This window comes from Neodiprion fabricii, chromosome 7 (assembly GCF_021155785.1).
Source record: "Neodiprion fabricii isolate iyNeoFabr1 chromosome 7, iyNeoFabr1.1, whole genome shotgun sequence".
NCBI classification, from domain to species: domain Eukaryota; kingdom Metazoa; phylum Arthropoda; class Insecta; order Hymenoptera; family Diprionidae; genus Neodiprion; species Neodiprion fabricii.
The window spans coordinates 7,128,073-7,151,058 of record NC_060245.1 but is presented as its reverse complement, the minus strand read 5'-3'; the positions used below and the strand labels follow the sequence as shown (position 1 = coordinate 7,151,058).

Genomic DNA, 22,986 nt, shown 5'->3' with positions numbered 1-22,986 from the left:
ATAGGTGGCATTGAAAATATCACGGAGAGTTGCTGTAACGATTGGAAAACTTTCGTGTAAATTTGCGAAAACGCATTCTTCATGGTCATTACATGTTGTTTTGATAAAATTCATGTAACCAATCAACTTCAATCGATTTCTGTCCTTAAACTCCTGTTTCGTAATTTACTTATTTGTGTATTTATGTTTTTTCTTTCATATAACAACTTAACTTTTGTGATCGTAATGAGAAAGAATAGTAACGGATACTAGACTTTCTGGTAAAATCTAGAAAACTAGTTTTCATTTTCTACCTAGAATTGTATTTTTAAATTGTGGTAAAAAATGAAAATAGTTGAGGACTGAGCGGTAACCGGAACTAAAAATTTCTCTCAGTGAACCGTTACATTTCGCTGTTCCTGCAGCTGTAAAATTGGCAAATTTTTATATCGAGGATCTCGCGTATGTACCTATAAACAAATGAATCCCTTCGTGATCTTGATTATATCCCATAAACGCGGCCCTCGCTTCTGACCAATTTTTCTACCATCTTCCCGAAACCCTTTTCCCCGGATTTATCGCTCCTCCCGCATTCACCGACATTCGTATTTATCGGCTTCGTCCGTATCCCGCGGGGAACAAATGTACGCTTGTATAAGCAAGTCGGAGTTGCGGTTAAAAAATGTATTTCCCTCGACCAGCTGAGTTGCCGTTATTTTTTCAAGACTTTCCACGTACGGAATCGATTCGTGATTGATCCGGATCCTCGCTATTCCTAGCATTTTTCAACTTTACTATACTTTTACTTTACGCCGTTTGGAATTTACTAAACGTGCTGCTGAAATTACAATTTGATGTTCCGTTACGTTGAGAAATCTTTCGAGTTCAAAGATTTCCAATTAATTATATACACATATCTCAAGTCAGGCGGTACATGAAACGATAAATCTAATCATTGTATCTAATTATACAAAATATATAAACACGAATTAAAAGTATCGTAAAAATCATTTTCAGTCGTGACTGACATCTGTATTCGATTCAATTCCATTTTTCTTTCTTTTTTTTTTATTATTTAGTATAAATAAATTATCACCTTGAATATAAATTTTCAAAAAATTTCAACATTTCTTTAAAACATGTCATTTTTCCGCAATTGTAAAATTCAAATCACCCATTTATTTATTTTCTCCAGCTTAAATTACAACACACAAATGTCGATTGCAATTTGTGCACATCCGACTGGAATTGAAATATTCATTTTGTATCTCATTGTTGCTTGTATCAATTACATACAAATAACATTTGTTATTTATTGTCAGTAAAATATGAACTATAATTTTGTATTCTGTACGTTCGCATTTTGAAAAACAGCGGTGAAAATAATGAAAAATCCATCGACTCGATAACGAAAAATTACAACTTTCTTTAATGTAGTAACTACGATTCTTATAATTCGAACTAAGAAGAAAAGAAGAATAAAACCGTAAAAAATAGCAACACATACTTAAATATCTGCTTGATGTGCGGAATAAAATGAATAACGCCCGAAGACAGTTCGGAAAAAGGTATAAAGATGTGATAAAATAAAAAAAAAAAAAAAAAAAAAAAGCAGAGAAAAAATAAAAACACTAAACCTCGCAGCTTTTCCTTAGGAAGAAATAAATCAAGGCATTCACGTCTCACTTTATTTATCCAACAGCCTCAGGATCGCCTGAGATTAGAGCCCGCGGGTTTGAACTCAGCGATACAAGTATATTCGCGAATTGGAGAATTTGAATGTCACGGTACATAAAAGTCATGCGACGCGGGTGAAAAACCGCCGATTCATCTCGAACCCTTCGATCCTGCAGAGACTGATCTCGTATCCCAGAGAAATCATGGAAATATCGACTCGGAGTCCCGCAGGAGTCTGAAAGGCTGCGCGGATACAGCCTTAGATGTTTTTTCGTTTGCTGTCGTTTTTCTCTCTCTCTCTCTCTCCTCAAAGAAGAAACATTCATCCTGATAGTGGCGGTACACGAACTGTAGGAGGTGATTTTTCTTCCACTTTTCCCGGGGGCGCGGTAAGTCTTTATACATCCAACGGAATTCTGCAGAGCCACCTGATGGAAATTCTACCCATATAGACGTCGAGCTTTAAGCTCGTCGCCCAACCGCGAATCCTTTCGATGTCTCTTTCACAATCAGTAGCGGGATGCCTGTGCAGCTCGATTTGCATCCTAAATCTAATCCGAATTGAATTCAGGTATAGGTTAGGTTAGTATTGAGGCTGAAAATCTGTGCCACGAATACAAGGATTGAAAATTGGGCTTTATGGCACGTAATCTGTGCGTAATATTTTTGACTTTTACAAAATTCTACACTTATTTCCAAAAGTAGCAAAGTGATTGTACAGGGTGGGGCATCTAAAGTGACCAGGGCGATTTTCTCGAAAACGAAGCAAAATCTCAAATAAGTTTCAGACGAGAGCTGTAGGGTTTTGAAGGGGAGGGAACACAGCGCGTTCGAATTTTTATTAAGTCGATGCGCCAAGAAGATACGAAGTCAGCTTCGGTTTTTTAAACGGGATGGTGTATTTTTTATTTAGAAAATGAAAAGAGTATTCAATTTCGAGTGTAAAAGTATAAGTACACCAGTTTCCCAAAATTGACACTGAATAGGATATTTCAAAAATAAGAAAAAGATACAACCGACGAACAACATCGACGAATGACATTCGTCTACAACTTTGTATTTTAACTGATGACTCTTGGTTCGATTTCAACTTTTTACTTTACACGGGAAAAACAATGCCTCTAAGTTTTGTAAGATGTAAACAATTTTTTCAGGCATTAGATGCTTAATGCTACCTTTGAAAATCGAACCAAGAGTTATCAGTCAGAACACAAAGTTGTAGACGAATGTTATTCATTGATCGTTATTGAAAGTATTCACATCACGTCGTAGAAATTTCCTCAGTAGTAACATTCAGAATTCCTATCACCGTAATTATTATATTTAAAAAATGGATCCGTATACGGTTACCGAGAAGATCGATATGATTTACATTTATGGCGAGACGCACAAAAACGCTAGCGCAGCTTGTAATTTACACGGAGAACGATACCCCGAAAGAAGTCAACCATCTCGCAGAACTTTTGATCGAGTCATACGGTTGTTTTCAGAAACCGGAAGTGTCGCAACGAAAAAAAGGAATCAAAGTGCGTTGAAGTTGATGGCCATCATTTCGAACATTTGCTTTGATAAAATTGTAAATTAATCCGCGTAAAGTGGAGAACGAACATGTTTTTCTTATTTTTGAAATATCCTATTGAGTGTCAATTTTAGGAAACTGGTGTACTTATACTTTTATACTCGAAATTGAATACTCTTTTCATTTTCAAAATAAAAATTACACCATCCCGTTTAAACAACCGAAGCTGACCTTCGTATCTCTTTGGCGCGTCCACTTAATAAAAATTCGAACGCGCTGTGTTCCATCCCCTTCAAAACCCTACAGCTCTCGTCCGAAGCTTTTTTTGAGATCTTGCTTCGTTTTCGAAAAAATCGCCCTGGTCACTTTAAATGTCCCACCCTGTATACAAAAGTCGTTTCTCATTCATCTTCAAAAATTATCCAAATTCGACTTTTTGTCAAGTTCATTATAACATTTCTTAAACGATGAATTCGTAATTAACTAATGCAATCGACACTCACGTAAGGGATTTCAAAAGAAAATTGAAATAAATGTAGAGCAATTAAACATTAAATTGTAAGTTCCTCGTAATTAGCTGGTATTTGCATAAAAAACACCGCGTAACATGAATAAATTAACTTGTGATTGGGAAGAACGGGGCAGATTATACTTTTTGAGAAACTTTGATAACTCTGAAATTTCCAATGGTAAATAAAAAAATTTTAACCCTGATTGGATACGAAAAAAATAAAACAAATACTTTCGAATAATTTGAAATCTATTGTGATTTTATTGTGATTATTTAGCACCAAAGGCTAAACGTGCTGAGAGATTTTTACCAACTGACAAGGATTTTGACATATTCCAAGAAACCGAATACAAGACAATAATGCCGATTTTGCCCCAACAATGTTTAAATTTGTTTCATATCGCTGCTTACGTGTTTTGGGAAAAATTCAATCCTAAAAACTGAAAACTTCTCCAATTACACTTAAAAAACTATTGAACCTATTAAATGCAAGAAATGGCCACAGCCAACTGTTGCACGTTAATAAATTACCCTGCATTACTGGCGGTCAAGCTTAGCTCTGGAATTCTGGTAAATTCCACGTCTATTATGATGGATTCCGGCATGATAATTTTCAGGAGAGTTAAGCACCGCGAGGTGTGTACGTTAAGTGTGATTTTTAGTCACAGTCTAATTAACGATCATTGAAAAAAGGCAAATTAATTAAATTCAGATGAACTAATTCTTCGGAACTGAGTTTGCATTTTTATTTTATTTTAATTGTTTTTTTTTTATTTTCTATCAATTTTCTAAGCGACTAGTCTTTTGCTGCACGAAACTGAAAGTAACGATAAATTATCGTTTCTCCTGCGGTAAAAATCATTGAAATGAATTATTTCTCCACTGCGATGAACAAATTGAGATTTGATAACTGTTGAGCATACTTCGTTTTTTTTTTTTTTTTTTTTTTTACCACAATGGAAAATGATAACTCTTAACTTTTTCTGACTGAATGAGATACTATTTTCCCGAAAGGCCATTAGCGGAATGAGGCAAATGCGATTGCTCACAAACACAAATAAATAACCTTTGGATGGGTCGTAAAGTAGAATTTTCATCTATTCGAATTCATAAATGCAAAGGATCAAGAATCAGAACGGTTAGAACTCCGAGTAGTGATCTCGTAGATGGCTCGGAATATAGAATTGCAGTGTATCAGAATCGTCAGAATGAAGAATCGCAACATATCAGAAGAGTCAATAACTCATATTTAGTATTAGAAGCCAAGAAATATAAGTTTGTCATATCAAAAGTCGTATTCAATCTTTTAATGAGATGAAAATATTGCAGAATTTGTTTGATTCTGTATATAAAACATTTTACAAGTCAAAATAGATTAGTTAGATAGACTCGGAATGTGAACTTCTGGTGGAAAGCCATCTATACGGTTAATTTCGGAATTCTGATCTTTTTGAATTTTACGATTCTGAATAATGACCCTTCTACAGTCTGGATATCTGTTTTTCGCCGTTTCTAGATGTTCAAGTTCCAACTTTTATTTTCATAATATTTGGATATTTCAGAATATGAAACTTTCTACAAATTCATTCTCTTGAATATTGACTCTATACATTATTAAATTCTGCACCTCTGAATTCTTGGATTAACGTTCCCTGAAGTAAGTGGGTTCGGATAACAGAGCCCTTTATTAAATACATTTTAGGTAAACTGAAGCATTTTGTTCGGCACCATTCGAGGCTTGAAATTTCCGATAGTATCCGTTCTCTCATATTTGTTATTCGAGTTTATTAAATTCGGAATTCTGGACATTCTGATTTTCGGTTTTTTTTTTATTTTTTACCCCCACCTAAGAAAGAATCGTGAGAATCTCAAGCTGCCCGACATATGTGCTCGTGTATAGATATCTAAAGTTCACGTGTAACACTCTCGTTTGAATCGACACGCAAGCTTGCGGTTCGCGTACCGTTTCCCGTCTAAAATCTGGTAGTTTCGGCGCTATAATTCGTGTTTGGTGGACTATGAATGACAGAACTTTGACACACGTAATCCAACTCTTGAATCTCACGCAGTTTGCCCAGCGGAGAGTGCTAATTATACCGAAATATTAACGCCATTCACCAACTTCAATGAAGAGAAGTCCCTCGCATTCTAGAATAATACACTGCGATAATCACACGCTCGTTTCACGCCAGCTGCAGGAACGTAAACGTAAACTTTCACAAAGCCCAGAAGTTATAGTTGTTTTTAACAGTGGATCGCTGCGTTATAATGTCAGCATTAACTTTCACATGCGGATCAAAACGCGTTTGAGGAATTTGATCCAACGAAGAATACGATTTTTTTCCTTTTTTTTGTATTCAAAATATTAATTTGGTTGAACCACGCAGTTGTTAAATGAATTTTCATTCTAAACTAACGTGAAGTCACGTTACGTACATTCCTTAACATTTTGTTCTAATTATTGAATAGTAGAATTTGACTTTACCCTTCTCAACTCGCAGATTCATTCGTTCTTAAGGTCATGTAGTACTCCTAGCCTTACCGACCGAGAAAACTCAGCTTTTTTTTTCTCCCCGCATTAAGTAAACAAACGAAAAGAAAGGTTTCACATTTCGACGTTGCATCGCTGTTTCGTAGCGGAATTCGGGAAAGTTATTCGTATCCCGAGAAAGGGACAGTTTGCTCGGTCGGTAAAGGTAAGAGGACTACATTACCTGGGTGGTGATTAGCTGCCGTTACTGTTGGCAGCCTTGGCGGCTGTTCGGCATAGAGATATTGCGAATATAGTAAGTAAGCGAATCGTATATGGGTCCAAGTGGCACAAGGAGAGAGAAAGTCTAATGACCGAGCTATTCTTCTTTACCGAGTATGCGCAGTGTTTTATTGCCACCCTACCTCTGCGCAGTAACACACTGCGCATGCTTGGTAGAAACGGATAGCTAGTCATAAGATTTTTTCTCTCTTTGTGTTCGTCCTGTACCTTGCTTACTCTGTTTATAATATCTCTAGGTGTTCAGCATTTGCTCGTCATTTAGAAGCTCAATGCCCATATCAGCGTCCATTTCGAACCCAGTGATCACGTGGTTTGAAGAGGTTATACTGATGACTGACGCTAGAAAGGAAAAGGCGAACACTTATTTTTGCAGAAGGATTAATGCAAGAAAAGTAATAAATTTTAATATTCTTTTACCTAAACTCGATCACGGGCTTTGAATTTGTTAGAATCTTATAGAGGACTAGAAATTGATACTTACGAAAGCAAGGTTTTGGAAAAATTTTATGTTTGAAGAGGTGATTGACAAGAATAGAACTTTCGAACGCCAGAATTTCAATTCAACCAATGATATATAATCAAAATTTGACTAGGTACGAAATGAAGACATTTAAAATGCATGGAAAGAGTCGAGACATAATTATTCAATATTTAAAAATGGTCAGAAAGTAAAAATCGATGTGTAGAAACGGAAAATGTCGAATTACAGTCGGATTTAAAAAACTGTATTTTCATCATGCTTCTGTTATATTCATGATTCTCTATTTCTACCCTCTTCCGATGCCTATATTATTTTCCTCAAAGTCGGTAATAATCTCGTAGAAAAAAAATACATTGTTCCATTTAAAAAAGTGGCGTTGACCTCGACGTAGCTTCAGCGCCTCCACCGAAAAAGAAACCAGATGTTGCGGTATGAAAGCTTTCTCGAGCAATGTAACTTTCATCCGAAACCTTTTCGACTATCATCAATGATTCGAGTACTATTGCTACGTCACACTTTAAGTGCCCCACCCTTTATACGTCAACGTCGAAATCGACTGACGTAAGGCAACACCCTTAATCATAACAAAGATACAACATGTTTGAAATCATCGTCTCAAACCACGTCCACTTTTCATCGCGTCCTTCGATCCCTCCGGAGAACAGGCAATATATCCTTCATTGATGGCGGCACTCAATCGCCGTCTGGCGGTGCCCGAGACAGGCAAAAACGTAACAGAGCGATTATGGGATGGCAGATCCTGGAAGAGCCAACGTCGTTCCTTGGTTGCAGATTTGGCGGCGGTAAAAGAGAGAGAGAGAGAGAGATGGTGAGGAGGATAAGGGGGAGGGGAGGGCGATAGGGAATTCCGAGATCCTATCGCGTCCTAATGCCGCCTCTGCGGAAATAAAGAATGAAAAGGTCAATCCAGGCCGGATGTCGACCTTCCGATTCACCTTCGACCCGGATTACGACACGTTTCATACCGTCACAGTCTGAGAAACATTTCTGACCCGAAGTGCGCATGCGTTAAATAATTTCACTTATCATTGGCTGACTGAGACGGTTTTTCTTCTGTTCGTGCAGGTTCGGCAACTTGACAAAATTCAGATCCGAACAGTAGATTCGATTTCGCGAGGAAATTTGTTGTATCGTAATACTAAATATTTTTTGAAAAACAATGAGTGGTCATTGATATGTCGTTCATGTTTATTATCAAATTTATTGTACAAATGAAAGCATTTTTACCCATCGGATTCTGTTCGTTGTATTAGGAATATGAATTTATAATTGGATAGAAAATAAATTGTTGTTTGTCTTGTTCGATTCGGATGTTCTTTTGATGTATAAATTGCAGTGTTTATTGATCGATACTATCACAGATACGATTCAACTGATCACCGCGTATGGGGCTGATCTGTTCAGATTTCAAGGCGAACGAACGACCGACATAACCTTGAATACTTACAAGTTTTTAGGTTAACTGGCTTGTCTTAGCAGACGAAAAAATCCGCGCATGCGCGTGATGTTGAAATTCGTCGAAAGGGTGGAAAATTGAACCTTGTAAGTTATACTCAACCTGCATGTTATACACGGAAAGAATAAAAAAGCAGACTTTATACTGAGAAAATTTCATTTTTTACAGTAACTAGAAAAATTCAGTGAATCAGATACCGTTGAAAAAACTGTTTGAATATTGTTGTTTTTACGAAAAACGAGGAACGCGTAAACATTTTGCGCTATTGTCGATCCTTTTTTGGTAATTGCAACGCAAAATCAGTTTGTGAAGTTTACGCTACTTTTTTTAGTTAAACAAGGCTTTAACGTCAATTTATTGTCGCACAAGCATTAAATTTTCGCAACAGTTGCAAGAAAATATAGTCAACAATGATCGTAATGAAAAAGAATAGTAACGGACACGAGACTTTGCGGTGACAGCTAGAAAACTGATTTTCATTTTCTACCTAGAACTATATTTTTCGATTGTGGTAAAAAATGAAAATAATTAAGGACTGAGCGTTAACCGGAACTAAAAATTTCTCTCAGTGTACTCAAAATATAAATGTCACTTCGTTAAATGCAGAAATTATTGTAGAATCATTGAAAACCACTGTGTACGGAGTAAAATCTGCTACATTTGTAGTAAAAAGTATAGTTGACAAGGGTATTTTTTACTAGAAACTCTGATGTGTTCCTCTTTTCCTGCAGTTTTGAGTAAAATCTGCTCCTTTTCTTCTCTACGTGTAGAGACAAAATTACTTATACAGAGCAGTTCGCTTCCGAAATTTTTTACCGTCGTGCCTCTCTTCGCTAAATTGTTTTTCGTTTCTTTTCTCTTCACCCGATAACTTCCCGACTTGTTCGTTTCGATAAAAATTCATCGACAATATCTCGGATCGTTTCTTCCGTAATTTTCTCCGATTCTCTCCGGAAACGAGCGGAAGACTTTCCACGACCTTCAAACTAGCGCAGTTATTGAATTCCTTCGATCATTCGGAGCAACTTACTTCAGAGCTTTGTCTTTCGATCGTTGAAACTACTGAAAACGGCTTAAAATCTTGAATAAGATTATTTTACTGCGTATAATGTGTTGAATATTCAAGTAATATTTCTGAGAAAGATTTTCTCGTGTGTTTGAAAGACGAATACATTTTTCTCGATCAATGAATCTGAATTTCAGTTCACATTTTTCATACATTTTTCAACATTTTATCGCAAAATCCGAATCCTTTCATATTTGAGAATAGAAAAAACAGGATTTTTCTTGAATAATTCGATTCTAAACTCATTTGAAAACCAATAATATCTACGAAAAATTTAATTTCACCGTTTGATTTGGTAAAATTATTAGCAGAGTTGTTATACGCCGAGAAAAATAACGAATTTGCATGCCAAGGCACGAAAAAAAATCTCCCCAAGCTGATAAATTCGTAATTTTCTTACATGAAAATTCACAAGTTCGATTTGAATACATTTTTTCATTTTTGAGTCAGAAATATATCGACCTAATAATAAATAAAACTGTAGCCAGTGCTAATATCAGTTAGTTACAAATCTCTATGAGAGAGGTATACAATCTTTATACATAATTATACGAATTATCACTGCTGAAAAATCGAAAAATCGAACGCATCGTTGAAATTCGTCGTTTTAAACCGGAAAGCAATAAATGTCATGAAAAAATTTCACCCGTAATTTTGTCGGAGGAATTCAAAAATTCACAGCAGTCGGTGTCACTGATGCCTCGTAAAAACTCAGCAGCCGTTATTCCTTCGGTTGTGCCAAATCGTGCGAGGCGATGTCTCCCTAATTTTGACTTTGACACACGGAATTGCATTCCAAGAAACAGGTAATCTGACGCTTTGGTAAAATTGCGTTCACGAAAAAGTCCCAAAGGGTTTATAGTTCTTCCCAAGTCTGTAATACCGCATATTTATTTCTATCGAAATGAAGCGCATGACTCTGTTTTCAAAAGCTGTGAAAAACTGGAATATGTATAAATATACCCTTAAAATTTTAAAATAATCGATTAGATAGTTTTTTTTTTTTTTTTATAAATTCCCAAAAATCGCCTTTTCTTAGGCTGTCACACTGGGTATGCCCCTTAAATCGTTTCTCTTTAATTTTGATAAGGTTTTTGGAGTTATTACTGTGTGAGTTTTGAATGTCCATCTTTGTGGTGAATTTCCTTTTATTACACAGTCGTCTGAGTCCATTTAGCGGGTACACTCGAATCGTTACGACCCGACGAAGCGAAGGATTGAAATCGAGCTTCTCACTTTGTTACCTTCGAACCGTAATCAAGGATCGTTAGCCAGAGCGTTGAATTGAACGGTGCATTTCGGTCACGATCCTCGACTTTTGACGAAGAATCTTCACGTAGCCGTATCGAGGTTGCGATATGAGGGGCTGAATTTCAAAAGGGTATCTTTTGATCAATTTTCGACTTTTTTTTTTTTTGTTTTAAGAATCTGGTAGAAAATCCTAAACTCTATCGATATTTTTCATCAAATTATATGAATTCAAACTTCTTTCAGCATAAAGAAAATAATTAAATTTACGATTGGGATCAAAAGGAGATCTTTTTGAAAAATTTAATGAATAATTCAGTATTTATCGTTATTAGTAAATTACATAAACATTGTTTATATATTTATTATTATTATTATGTTTTTCATGTTTTTATATTAATTTAAAATTAAAAATCATTATGAATATTAATGTTAATATTAATCTCTTTATCATTAATATTTAATAATACACTTTGTTTTATCACCTTGAATCAAAATGGTGCTTTTTTTATGACTTTGGATCAAACGGGTATCTTTTTATAAATTCGGATCAAAAGGGCACTTTTTCTAATTTTAAATATTAATTACACTAAAAGTAAAAAAAAATTTTCAGTAAAAATTAACTCACGGCTTCTATCACCACAGGCTCTATGCGTGTGAATAAAAAAAAAATTAATAAAAAAAGTTATAAAGCTTCAAGTAGACAGTTTTTTTACTTGTAGTGAAATAAACTAAAAAATAAAAAGATACCCTTTTGAAATTCAGCTCCTCATATATGGTCGATGACAAGAATTTCTCCGTAATAAATACACTGAGAAAAATTTCATTTGTCACGGTAAGTAGAAAAATTGATCAAAACAGGTATCGTTAAAAAAACTGTTTAAATATTGTTGGAATTACGAAAAACTAGCCACGCCTAACCATTTTGCGATATTGTCGAACCTTTTTCGGTAATTGTAACGCAAAATCGGTTTCTGAGGTTTACCATACTTTTTTAGTTAAACAAGGCTTTAACGTCAATTTATTATTGCACGAGCATTAAATTTTCGCAACAGTTGTAACAAAATATAGTCAACAGTGATCGTAATGAGAAAGAATATCAACGGATGCTAGAATTTCCGGTAACAGCTAGAAAACTAATTTTCATTTTGTACTTGGAACTATATTTTTCGATTGTGGTAAAAAATGAAAATAGTTGAAGACTGAGCGTTAATCGGAATTAAAAATTTCTCTCAGCGTACATTTTCAGCACTGAATACATTTGCGGGATCGCAGAGCAGCGCTATTAACCCAGTTGTGAAGTTCGCAGTAGCAAAACTTTCCTAATATCATCCTTCATACATCTCAGAATGCGCGACACATTCAAACGACACGCAACACAGACGCAACTATTTTTCAACGCCTGATATGTGTGGGGAATAAGTGCTGAAAAGTATCGCCGGTGTATAAAATAGATCGATGGGAAAATGATATCGATGCTTCGTTTTCCGTGCATCTTTCGTTTCGAAATTTAAGGATGACTGAAAATAATGGATTATTTTTTAAACTCGATTGATCGAACGACTCGAATTACATTTATTAATAATCGGTTTTTGCTTTTTACTCCCACGAACGACGCAATGCGATATTAATTTATGTAATTAAGGTATCAATTATTATCATCGTTTTACTCACCAAGTACCTATTTGATGTAATAAGTGAAAGATAAACGAATATTTTCAACTGAAATTGAAAATTATTTCGAACGAAATCACAAGTCATTTTTGTTTCGCATGCACCGTTTAAAAAAAAAAAAAACACGAAATAATCGGTTAATAGTTTAATTTTTATCGACTCAATTGAGTCGTGTTCGATTATTTTTATGGACTCGATTAATCGATGCATCGATTATTTTTAGCTTACGATTAGTGGCCGTCGTTGAAATTTTATACGAACCGTTTGTATGAAAGTGATTATTGAAAAATGGTGAAAACACATTTGCACACGTATTTAGTAGACCAACTAAAATCAATGCAATTATAATAGACTAATCAAATTTCTCCTATTTACCGCATTTTCTAAAATATTTGGTTGTGTTACTTATTTGATTTGTTATTTGTTGACGTAAATTTTTAATCGATCCTCTATAATATTAGTCAATTATTCAGATCAACTAGGAAGAATAGCAGATTTTACTATCGGACAAGATCACAGCAACGATTCAAATGATCGAATCTGTTGATTAAAAAAATGTCATACCTCAAATGTAAATCAAATATTTATAATAATCTATTCAATATTTTTTTCATTTTGCATATTAATCGTTATGCTCAATTTATTGCGACGAATACCTTTCAATACTTTTAATACTTAATACGAATACGGATAATTCAATTCAAACTTCTATTCGATACTCGATATTCGCTAAAAGCTTCAACTATAATTGTAATTATAATTGACGTCGAAGTCGAAGAAGTACGAAACTTGAAAGATTACCGTTGAATAAAAGTAGAAAAAAATACGAGAATCGGAAAGATTAGATTGCACGGCTTGACAGTAGAGACATTTCAATTTCGTGAAATATTTGCGTTATCCTTGTGAAATATATCACGTGAAATTTTTGCGATTTCACGAGAAAGAGAACGGACGTCGAAATATTGTGAGATATTAGAAAAAGAGTACACGAATATTTTATTCTGCGTATAGCGATGTAAGTGATAAATGACTTGGCGAAATTTAACTTTATGGGGGAGGAAATTCTATTTGTATGGTTGTACGAAGTCGGTTGTGAAATTCCGACTAGAGGACCAAGTTGAGATGATACTTGCAGCTAGAAATGTTAATAATGAGAAACTTTGGGCACTTGCATTTTTCAGAAAATCATGAGAATGTCTGATAGAATTCCAAAGTAATCGTGGAAACAATTTCAATGATTCTATTAACGATTGATTGAAAAGAAGACTGTACAGGTATAAGTATAAACGGATGGGAAACAGGTTTATAGTAATTATATTTCTAAAGAAATGAAAATCCTGAAAATTTTCAAATCAGACCCGGACTCAAAAACACAAAAAAAAAAATTTCAAGACTTCTTTATCTCTGTATACAAAATCTTGGATAATTAATTATCAGGCAAAATGAGTTTCAAGAAGCTCGAAACTTCAACGACATCGTTGATTGTTATTTTATTTTATTTATTTTTTTTTTTATTGCGTTATTAATTACGAACCTGATAATGAAATTGTGGGAAAAATTCAAATTTACAATCGTCTCTCGGAGCGAATCGTTGAAACTTTTATGACGCGTGGGTCAGAAAAACGAGAGGCAAAAGTTCTTTGAATGCCTGCGATGTAATTTCCGTAAAGCCTGAAATGGGGGATCATTCAACGTCGAAACGAATCATTGTTATACCTCATAGTTGTCCGAAATTCGTGTCGACCTTTGACCTGTGTCACACGCCGCGTGATAAATATTAATGCCTACGGTGTATTCTCAAATCCCTGCGAATTCGATGCAATTTTTAGTACCAATGCATGTACCTGAAAAAGGAAGAAAGAAGAAAAAAGGAAAAAGGAATATTTTTAGCGAATTTTGATTTGTATCGATTTCTGCGAAACTTTCGCCAATTTTTCTTGCCAATTATTATCGTAGAATAAGAAATACAAAATTTCGTCATTATACAAACGGTAAAAACTATTCATTCAAATTGTCTCGCGATTCGGTCAAAGCAAAAGTTTCATTTTTTCTCGTTCAATTGTTTAATCGGTTGAATGTAATTTTTCGCGGTGTGTATATTTTTATAAGTATGACATGTGACGAATCTTCCTTGCTTTTTTCTCTCGATATTGAATTAGTTGGAAATTTAATAGTTTAAAGTTGTTAATCTAACCATATTGGTCTGAAAACTGTGTTAAAGATGCAAACATTGTGATTTACCGTTGCGAAAGTAAATTCTCCTTAAAATATTGTGTAAAAAATGTCATGTATACAATTTGATCTTTTTTTTTTCATGTAAGCTCTAAGGAAGGTCGAACTTTGGTTTGATCGAAACGACAGTCAATTTGAGTAAATAGTTTTCACCGTTTATTTATTCCACATTAATTCTATGTTCAAAAAAAAAAAAAAAAATTAGATGTATATAATTCAGCCGTTTGTTCGAAATCTTTTAAAAATGTTAGAAATGCAAAAGCTTTCTAGCTTACATTGCCCTGCTAAAAATCACTCGACAAACCATTCAACTTGTTATAACTTTGAAGCAAACAACATACGGTGTAAAAATTGTCGCGGACAAATTTAATTGACCAGTTCAAAAACGACTCCAGCTTTAAATCTGTCGATCAGCACGTAGGTCAAGGTATACAATAGTGAAAAGCTGTTGAAAAGCGGCTTCAACATTATGAATATTAATCGAAGCGATTTTATAAATTGCGATAATTCGCCTGCCTCAAACCTGGTTTCGTCGTAGTGCAAAAAAGGAAATGCGTTGGACGATGATGACCTACCCCATGTTTCATACATGGGGCATTCCAACTGAATTCGACCTACGTTTGACCGCATTTGTTCATATTCGGTTCTCAATTTTTTTTTTTATATTTTATCAACCCACAAGAAGACCGTGAATTTTTTCAGAGGTTACCAGAGGATTTTATGCGTTTCTAAATAATACAAGAAAGTTTTCAAGAGTTGTCCGAGTATTCTCGAAGTTGGAAGAATGTTTCAAAATATTTTCAAAATATTTTCAAATGTTACAGGATAAAAGAAAAGAAAATTGGGAATGATTTCATTCACGTTATTCGAGACGGTTTATTCATTTTTTCACCGAATATTGTCGAGTCGAGTTGAAATTGTTTTTCCTCTTCGACGAAAAGTCGGTGTAAAATTTTCCGAGTCTTGAAATATTTGTAACGAATGCGCGATTTTGTGCTAAAAATTCGGGACGATCCAATCATGACGTATTCGATGGGAAATCGATTTGTTTTGCTTCCGGAGAGAAAAAATCAATTTAGGGAGTTTCAAATTTTTTTTTTTTATCGAACTTCTAAACGAACCAAGGATTTTCTTTCAATGATTTTTACCGTCAGTTTTTCAAAAAAGATGATCAAAAAAAAAATCATATTGCGCAAATGAGATTGGTCTTTAAAAAAATTTGATCAAAATTCAGGGTCTTCTTGCGGGCTGTTGGAATTCCGAAAAAAAAAAATTGGGAACTGAATCTGCACAAATGAGGTCGAGTTCAATTGGAATATCCCATATATGTATTATATGTATACCTGTATTATTGAGATTAACGCATGCCGGCAGATGATTGCAATCCGGTAGTCTGCCAATGAATAGCGCGACAAATAACGAACGCTACCTGTAATATATATTCTTGTGCGTTTGTGTCTGTGTGTCAACGATTCGCAAATGAAAGAGCGCGGCATGAATCGGTGCCGGAATAATTGTGCCATAAGCTTTACGAATGGCGAGCGATAGATTACCGGTGGAAAATGGTACAATACCGATTCTCTGTGCAGCCTTTAATAAACGGTGAAATACACTTGACAATTGTTGATGGTGTTGGGAAAATGACAAAGTACAAGGAAAAAAGATATTATACAGATGAATAAAGTTGCATTCGTTGTGACGAATTTCTTTACGTCACATCCAACTTTGTTCGGTGTGAAGTCGATGTGACTGATCAAAGTTTTGTTTGAATTCGCAAATCGCTAAAAATCAACTTTTTTCGCACATCAGATTTTTTTTACAATTATATATATATATATTTCTAGGAAAATTGTTCATGTTATAAAGCGAAAAAATGAAATGTATTCCGTATTCTTATATTTATTGAGTTGCAATACCGTCAAGCGTCACTTTTTAAAATAAGAAATGTGAAGAATTATTGTGCTACCGTTTAAATAAGAAATCCAAAGAATCGTTTTGTCACCATTCAAAGAGTTATTCCTCTGATAGGTTGGCAACGCTGCCGAGGACGCTAATCAGCTATCCAGTTATTAGTACAGAAATCAGTGAATCTGGGACAAGAGAATAATTGCTTCCTGATCCTTCCATCTGCCCATCCATCCATCCGTCCATCCATCCACGGGATCGTCCACCTCCCTTCTTCCGATGTCTCGTCGAGAGACGTCCGTTGTTTAATAATATTATAGTCATATATCTAACGTACAGTGAAGCCCGAAGTTAATTATTTCCCGTTGTTTCTTTGCTTCCAGACAAAGTGGAGGGACGTCGACCACGGATCGTGGGGAAGGGTAGATATATAAAAGCGAAAACGGTTCGGAGGGTCAAACGTTTTGTCTTCGCGCTAACGAAATAAAGTCCCTCCGTCTTTTCTGCTCTTTCTTCTCAATCGTATTTTCGTTTTTTTTTTTTTTTTTTTTACCTTTTTGTCGTTTCGTTTCGTTTCACTCGCCGTCGTTTCTTCACCTTCCGCTCTCTTATTCCTTTTCTTGGGGGATCCTGCGACAGTACTCGCTGCTGCAGACGGTCGTCGAGGCCTGCCAGAAGAAGAGACAGTGTCGAGTCTTGACGGGCGATGAAAACGAACGGGATCCTTGCCTTCTACACCACCGTCTACGTCGGCCCCGACTCGTCGAGCTCGCCTACAAATGTCGACCATGTGAGTCGAGATTCGAGTCGAATTCACTCCAGGAACCTAACTTTCGGGACAACTTGGCATTCGCCGAGGAGGCTTCTCGGACATCTTTCGCTGACGCCGGAAATTTCGCGATAACGAATTTTTTATAACCGTGAAAGTCTGTTTTATTGAATTTTTCAAACCTGAGAAGGTGAAGATTTGGGAAGCCGAACTATGGAATGGCCGGCGTTGATGCGAAGATGTTGAAAAATATGAAAATTCAAGTACGAACGTAGAATGCCAAAATGCATAATCGTTAGGAAAGTAGTAAAAATGTAAAGACAAATGTTACATGAATTTTGACAGTAACCTATAATTCCTAAATACGTTTTTATATTCCATGAAACAGATCTTCGTATCTGTGAACAATCGACATTGTCATTCTTTTATGACGTAACTATTCCACTTTACGACCTCCTTCCAAACGAATGCTTCAATGTCACCACCGAATATTCTTATCGTTCATTCCCGATTTCCATTGCGACCATAAATATTTTGATTTTTGCGGACTCGACGCGCAGAACATCCCTTCTACCGGTCCTCTTACCTCCGATTCTTTTTCCCTCATCGTGCTCAAATTTAAGGCAAAGAGGGCGTCACGTTTTTCGATGGTAAAACTCGCCACTCAACATCTGTTTGAATTCTTGTGTCTGATCGGAATGTGTCGAACCTAATGAAAATTAAATGCCTATTCAAATTCCAGTGCCTCTCAAAAAATTTTGTGCTCAACGAAGCTTGTATAATTTCAATTCTGTGCCCGATAATCAATACCAATGTTACGTCGTGGTTTTGGAAGTAATTGATTATTCGTATGAACTTTTGACTCGCAGAAGGTCACAATTGAGAATATAGAAGCGATTGAAGTTGTTAAAATTTTGGCTCTCTGCTCTCAAACTTTTGAACAGAAAACTTTGAACCAACTGACAAAATCGTATCAAAAATTTGTTTCACCTGACAGTTTTTGGAGACATTTATAAGATCGTCGTGGCGACATTAAAAATTCATGATCATCGTTTTTGAGACATGCCATCTACGGTATGAAATAAGTTTCCAAACATGAAATGGTCAAATTCATTAGCTATATACACATATATGTATATATGATTGGCATGGAATGAGATGATTTAAGCATACATCGCAAGTTTCATTTTCCAGCGAATGTTTGAAATAATGTAAAAATTCATGTTTATATTTGAAACTGAACTCGATTCGGTTGGACGTCATTAGCATTTGTTTGACCGACCAAAGAGACAAGAAAGGATTCGTCGAACATGATTTACAAAGAATTTATTGAAACATACAACGATCATTGATTCACTCAAATTAGAGGAAGAGCACATTCTATAGCTACAAGAAAATTGATAAAATAATGTACACGTCTGGACGATGATTCTGAAAAAGCTCATTTTTTTCCCTGGTCAAGTCAGAGTTTCTGTTACGTTTACAAATATTGCGCCGATTTCGCTGAAATTCCATTGAGTCCCTACTTTAAACACAGGGACTCTAAAATTCCAAATTGCCAACTTAAACGGCTAGGGAAAAAATGAGTTGTTTCAGTATCATTGTCCACATGTGTACCTCTATGAATTGCAAAATTCCATCCAGCTTGTCAAGTTGAAATTCGTAGGTTTGAAAAATTTTATTTTACTTACGAAACCCTTATTGCGGATTTGTACCGTACTAAACGCGAAGGGATCGTTTCGGTGTTTCGGAGAAGGATTAAACGGAATCGCGTAATCTTTACAGCGAGTTTAGTCGGAGGCAAAGTTAGTTTAGGCAGAGATCGAAGCCTCCTCGACGATTCCTCAGTTAACGGGGGCATGATCGCTTTGCGTTTCGGGCACATCTCGAACCGGAGTCGGAGTGCTCGGTGAAGTGGAACTTAACGAACGGCACTGAAATCTCGTCGCTCTACCAGCTGCGGGGTTCCGAAACTAGAGATAAGCTCACGGGCTCGCTAAATCCTCCTCTCCAATAGCTAAACGTGAAATTTTCTCGCAGACGAGTTTCGGAGCAAACTGTCATGCGCCGGTGAGAGAGTCTCGTTATCCTGCAACCCCGGAAGCCGAGTTGCCGTCTACAGCGGATTTTACGGCAGGAACGAGTACGAAAACCTCCACTGCCCTCAGCCGCCTGGCGTTCCGGAGGAAAGTAAGCGAGAACTCCGTGAGATTCACGGAAATATCGACGAAAGGATATTTGCGATGAGATGTTGTGGGACGTACGTCGATGTCGATCAACGTGAGTCTCGGTGAGAGTATCGAACGCTTCGCGATTAGATGAATATCTGAGAAAAGTCAAACGAAACCAAGATGATGAGATAATTAGTCTTGAATAATAATAATGCCGAAAAGTCGTTGGTCAATCGTTTGGGCAAAAATCTGTCAAACAAATCTCTAGTGCCGTTGCTTCCATTCCATTTTTTTAGAATCTTTGGCGATTTTGAATAATTCCGTTTTCCAAAATTTTCTTACCCGCTATTTGTAAAACTGTTTGTTCCGTGCCTCTAAAACTTCTTCGGTGTAACGTTTGACCATTTACGAAAACCTATCCGAAAATACAGGACTTTTGATACAATTTTCAAATTCTCGAATCAGATTTTTCAAAATCACCAAGTATCCCGAAAAAATGCGCAGTCGTTCGGAAAAATCGACAAATTCATTTCGTATGAAACGAAAAAAATTTCACCAAAGATTTGGTACACAAATTTTCGTCTAAACACTTGAGTAACAAATGTTTAGCAATATTATTACCGTTCAAAACGGATTATCTCATCAACTCGGTTACGATTGTTTTTCAGATTTTTGCGTTATCGCGAAGTGTTCAATATTCTGACCATGACTCTCTCTTGGATGGGAATATACGTTCCGCGACACATTGAATGTTCCTTGAATTGCACGAAGATGTTGTAAAAGTAACGTATTCGGTGTGAATGTAGTTGTCCGTACTGTATTTATCGATTACAGCAAGGTTATTTGATCTGTTTTCTCACCTTACCGCATGTTTTTAGTTGAATTTTATATCAATGTCAAACACCCGAATTCAAATTACCGCAATGGAGACTTAGAATATGCAGCACGAGTGACCGTAACGAAAACGAATCGTGTTACAAACTAGATTTCTAATTACAGGTACAAAAGTATTCGGTTATTCGGTTGTGGTAGAAAATGAAAATTGTTAAGGACTGTATTGTATATACTTGGCTCGCAACTTAAACCTGAGAGTGTTCGAAATTGTCGCTTTAAAACTCATGATAATTATGTAGGATATGTAACTGTTGATTATAATTATTTAAAAGTAGAAGTAAAAAAATTTCGCAATTTTTTGCATCGATTATATACTTCAACACGGACGCCAAAAGCGGTAACAAATTGAAATTTCAAGACAAGACGCGTATAACGGACAACCATTCTCAAAATATTAAAATTCCATACTTAATTCTAATCTTTTTTTCCATTTGGGTATTTTTTTCCATTCCATTCAAATTCCACTCAAATTCTACCCGCTCTTCTAAATAGTCGTAATATACAGTCTCCTGTTCAATTATTTAGGATCTTAGATCGATGATTTTGAGCACCTTGAACATGACGAATAATTTATTGCAGGAAAACCGATTATCAAAATTTTGAGTTATTCACGCTTACGAGCTGTGATTTTATCAGTATATTTCATAACACTATAATAAAAAACATTAAGGAAGATGCCGATTGACTAAAAAATACCGCGAGTCAGGATCAGTGAAAATCGATTGAAAACTAAGAATCGTCCAGTTTCGAGAATTTTTTATTTCCCGTAGAGATTAAAACGCTATCGAATTTTCGATTCTTTGCCAAGATTTTGTTCCAAGGTGCCCCGTTATTTTTCTGCAATTTAAAAAACTGACGACGATTATTTCAAAGTTCAAAAACAAGTAATTTTTCAAATCAAAGTGTTGCAAGGTTGAAAATTTGCTTGAAAGATTTCTCCCAAGTATTTCGTATCATTGCCTTGCGCCAAGAAAATCGCGTTGATTTTTCGAGAGCCGATTTATCTGGAATACCGAAACAGATTATTTCGGACAACATCGGCGTTAATGTTTGATCGATGTTTACGACCCCTTTTCACGCCACGCAGCCTGTGTCAGCGAGGGAGGAACGAGAACTGTGATGAGAGCTTGTCACGGACGGAGAAGCTGCGTCCTAACCACGAGCCCCAAATTGTTCATTCGTCCAGCGACCTCGAATCCGTGCAAGCATTCGAACACGAAGCCTTATCTCTACGTTGTCTACACTTGCGGTAAGACGATCCCGTCTCATTTTACTTATTTGAGTAACAAACGTTCGCTCGAGTTTCATTTTTTATCATTTGCGGAGCGAAGTTGATTGCGAATAACGAGAGTGTTTGCCGAGGCAAAAAAGCTGTCAACTGCATTCAAAGTTATACCAGACGCAGTGAATGTTGTCGATTGTATTTCAAGATTGTAATTGTTCGGATGAGATTCTCAACTACACTTCAAATATGTGACCGATTCAAAGACGGTCGTCAATTATTCTCGTAATTTGCAATTGAAAACAAACTTTAGAAAAAATTACTTTTCAATCAAGTCACAATTGACACGAAGTTAATTACGGTTTAGGAAATTATTTACAAAAATAATCCGTTCTGTGATTTTTAATACGTTGTGATTGTGATAAATTGTAAAATGCAATCGCAATAGTAATCGTTTCAGTAATTTGTGATCACAAAAACAATCGCCTTTGTGATTTGTAACTGAAAACCAACTCTAACGAAATTCCTCCTATAACCTCCAATTGCAGCGAAACTGATTACAAATTACAAGTAACGGTAAAAGTCACTCTTGCATTTACTTTTAGAATTCTTTTACAAATTACAAAAATAATTTCTTTCCTCATTATTTCCGAAATTTTGATTTTTCCAATTAATTTCGCTTCGATAGCAAATTTATAAGGTAATTTTGTCAAGAGTTTGCTTTCGATTCGATTACTTATTGAATAAATTACAATTTGCAGAAGCTATCGGAAAATTTCTGTAATTTGCAATAGATTTCATTTCGAATACATATTACTTTGAGGGGCCAATTTGTAAATTCAGCGGACCTTGACGTAATTTTGAGTAACACGCGTTGTATAATGACTCTGATGTTTGTGCTAAAATTTATTCATCTGTCAAGTTCTCAACTGTTTGTTTGCAGAATATAAAATTTTTTTTTTTTTGAGCAAAATACACTTTAGACAGCCTGCGAATAACAACCGGAATATTAATATATATGTCGTTGTAAATTACTTCACCGCATTAGAATGTGTGACGTAGGAAAAGGGTACGATTAGGGACTAGTTCTCTCAACTGTCAAACAATTACTCTTACTTTACGGCTGAAGCCAGTAGTCTGTTATCCACCTTGCTTCATTATGCCAACAAAGAGGATAAAACAGTGTCTACTACGGTGTTAAAAGTACCAAAGTGCTTTTCCTTTTCTCGAACTAATTACAAACTCCACTCTAATTATGTCGGATCCCGGGGTTCAGACCTTTAGAAACAGCCTCGCAGGTGAGTTACGAACTCCATATGCAAAATCGACTCTAATCCGCGTTAATTTTGGCATAAAAATTTTATACGGTGACGAAAATTTCAACGTTT

At 35.7% G+C, this 22,986-nt stretch overlaps 1 protein-coding gene across 2 annotated transcripts in view; it reads left to right on the top strand.

Moving 5' to 3' along the window:
- The window catches only part of LOC124186439 (protein eva-1 homolog C-like), a 74,897-nt gene that overhangs the window by 36,105 nt on the left and 15,806 nt on the right, over positions 1-22,986 (top strand). The window contains exons 4-8 of one of the 2 annotated variants that reach the window (XM_046578173.1): positions 6,696-6,851; positions 16,926-16,964; positions 17,182-17,332; positions 19,352-19,501; positions 21,464-21,625. In XM_046578173.1, the coding sequence (XP_046434129.1) occupies positions 6,696-6,851; positions 16,926-16,964; positions 17,182-17,332; positions 19,352-19,501; positions 21,464-21,625 (658 nt within the window). The remainder of the gene's footprint in view (positions 1-6,695; positions 6,852-16,925; positions 16,965-17,181; positions 17,333-19,351; positions 19,502-21,463; positions 21,626-22,986) is intronic. The other variant, XM_046578175.1, reaches the window with a different exon arrangement.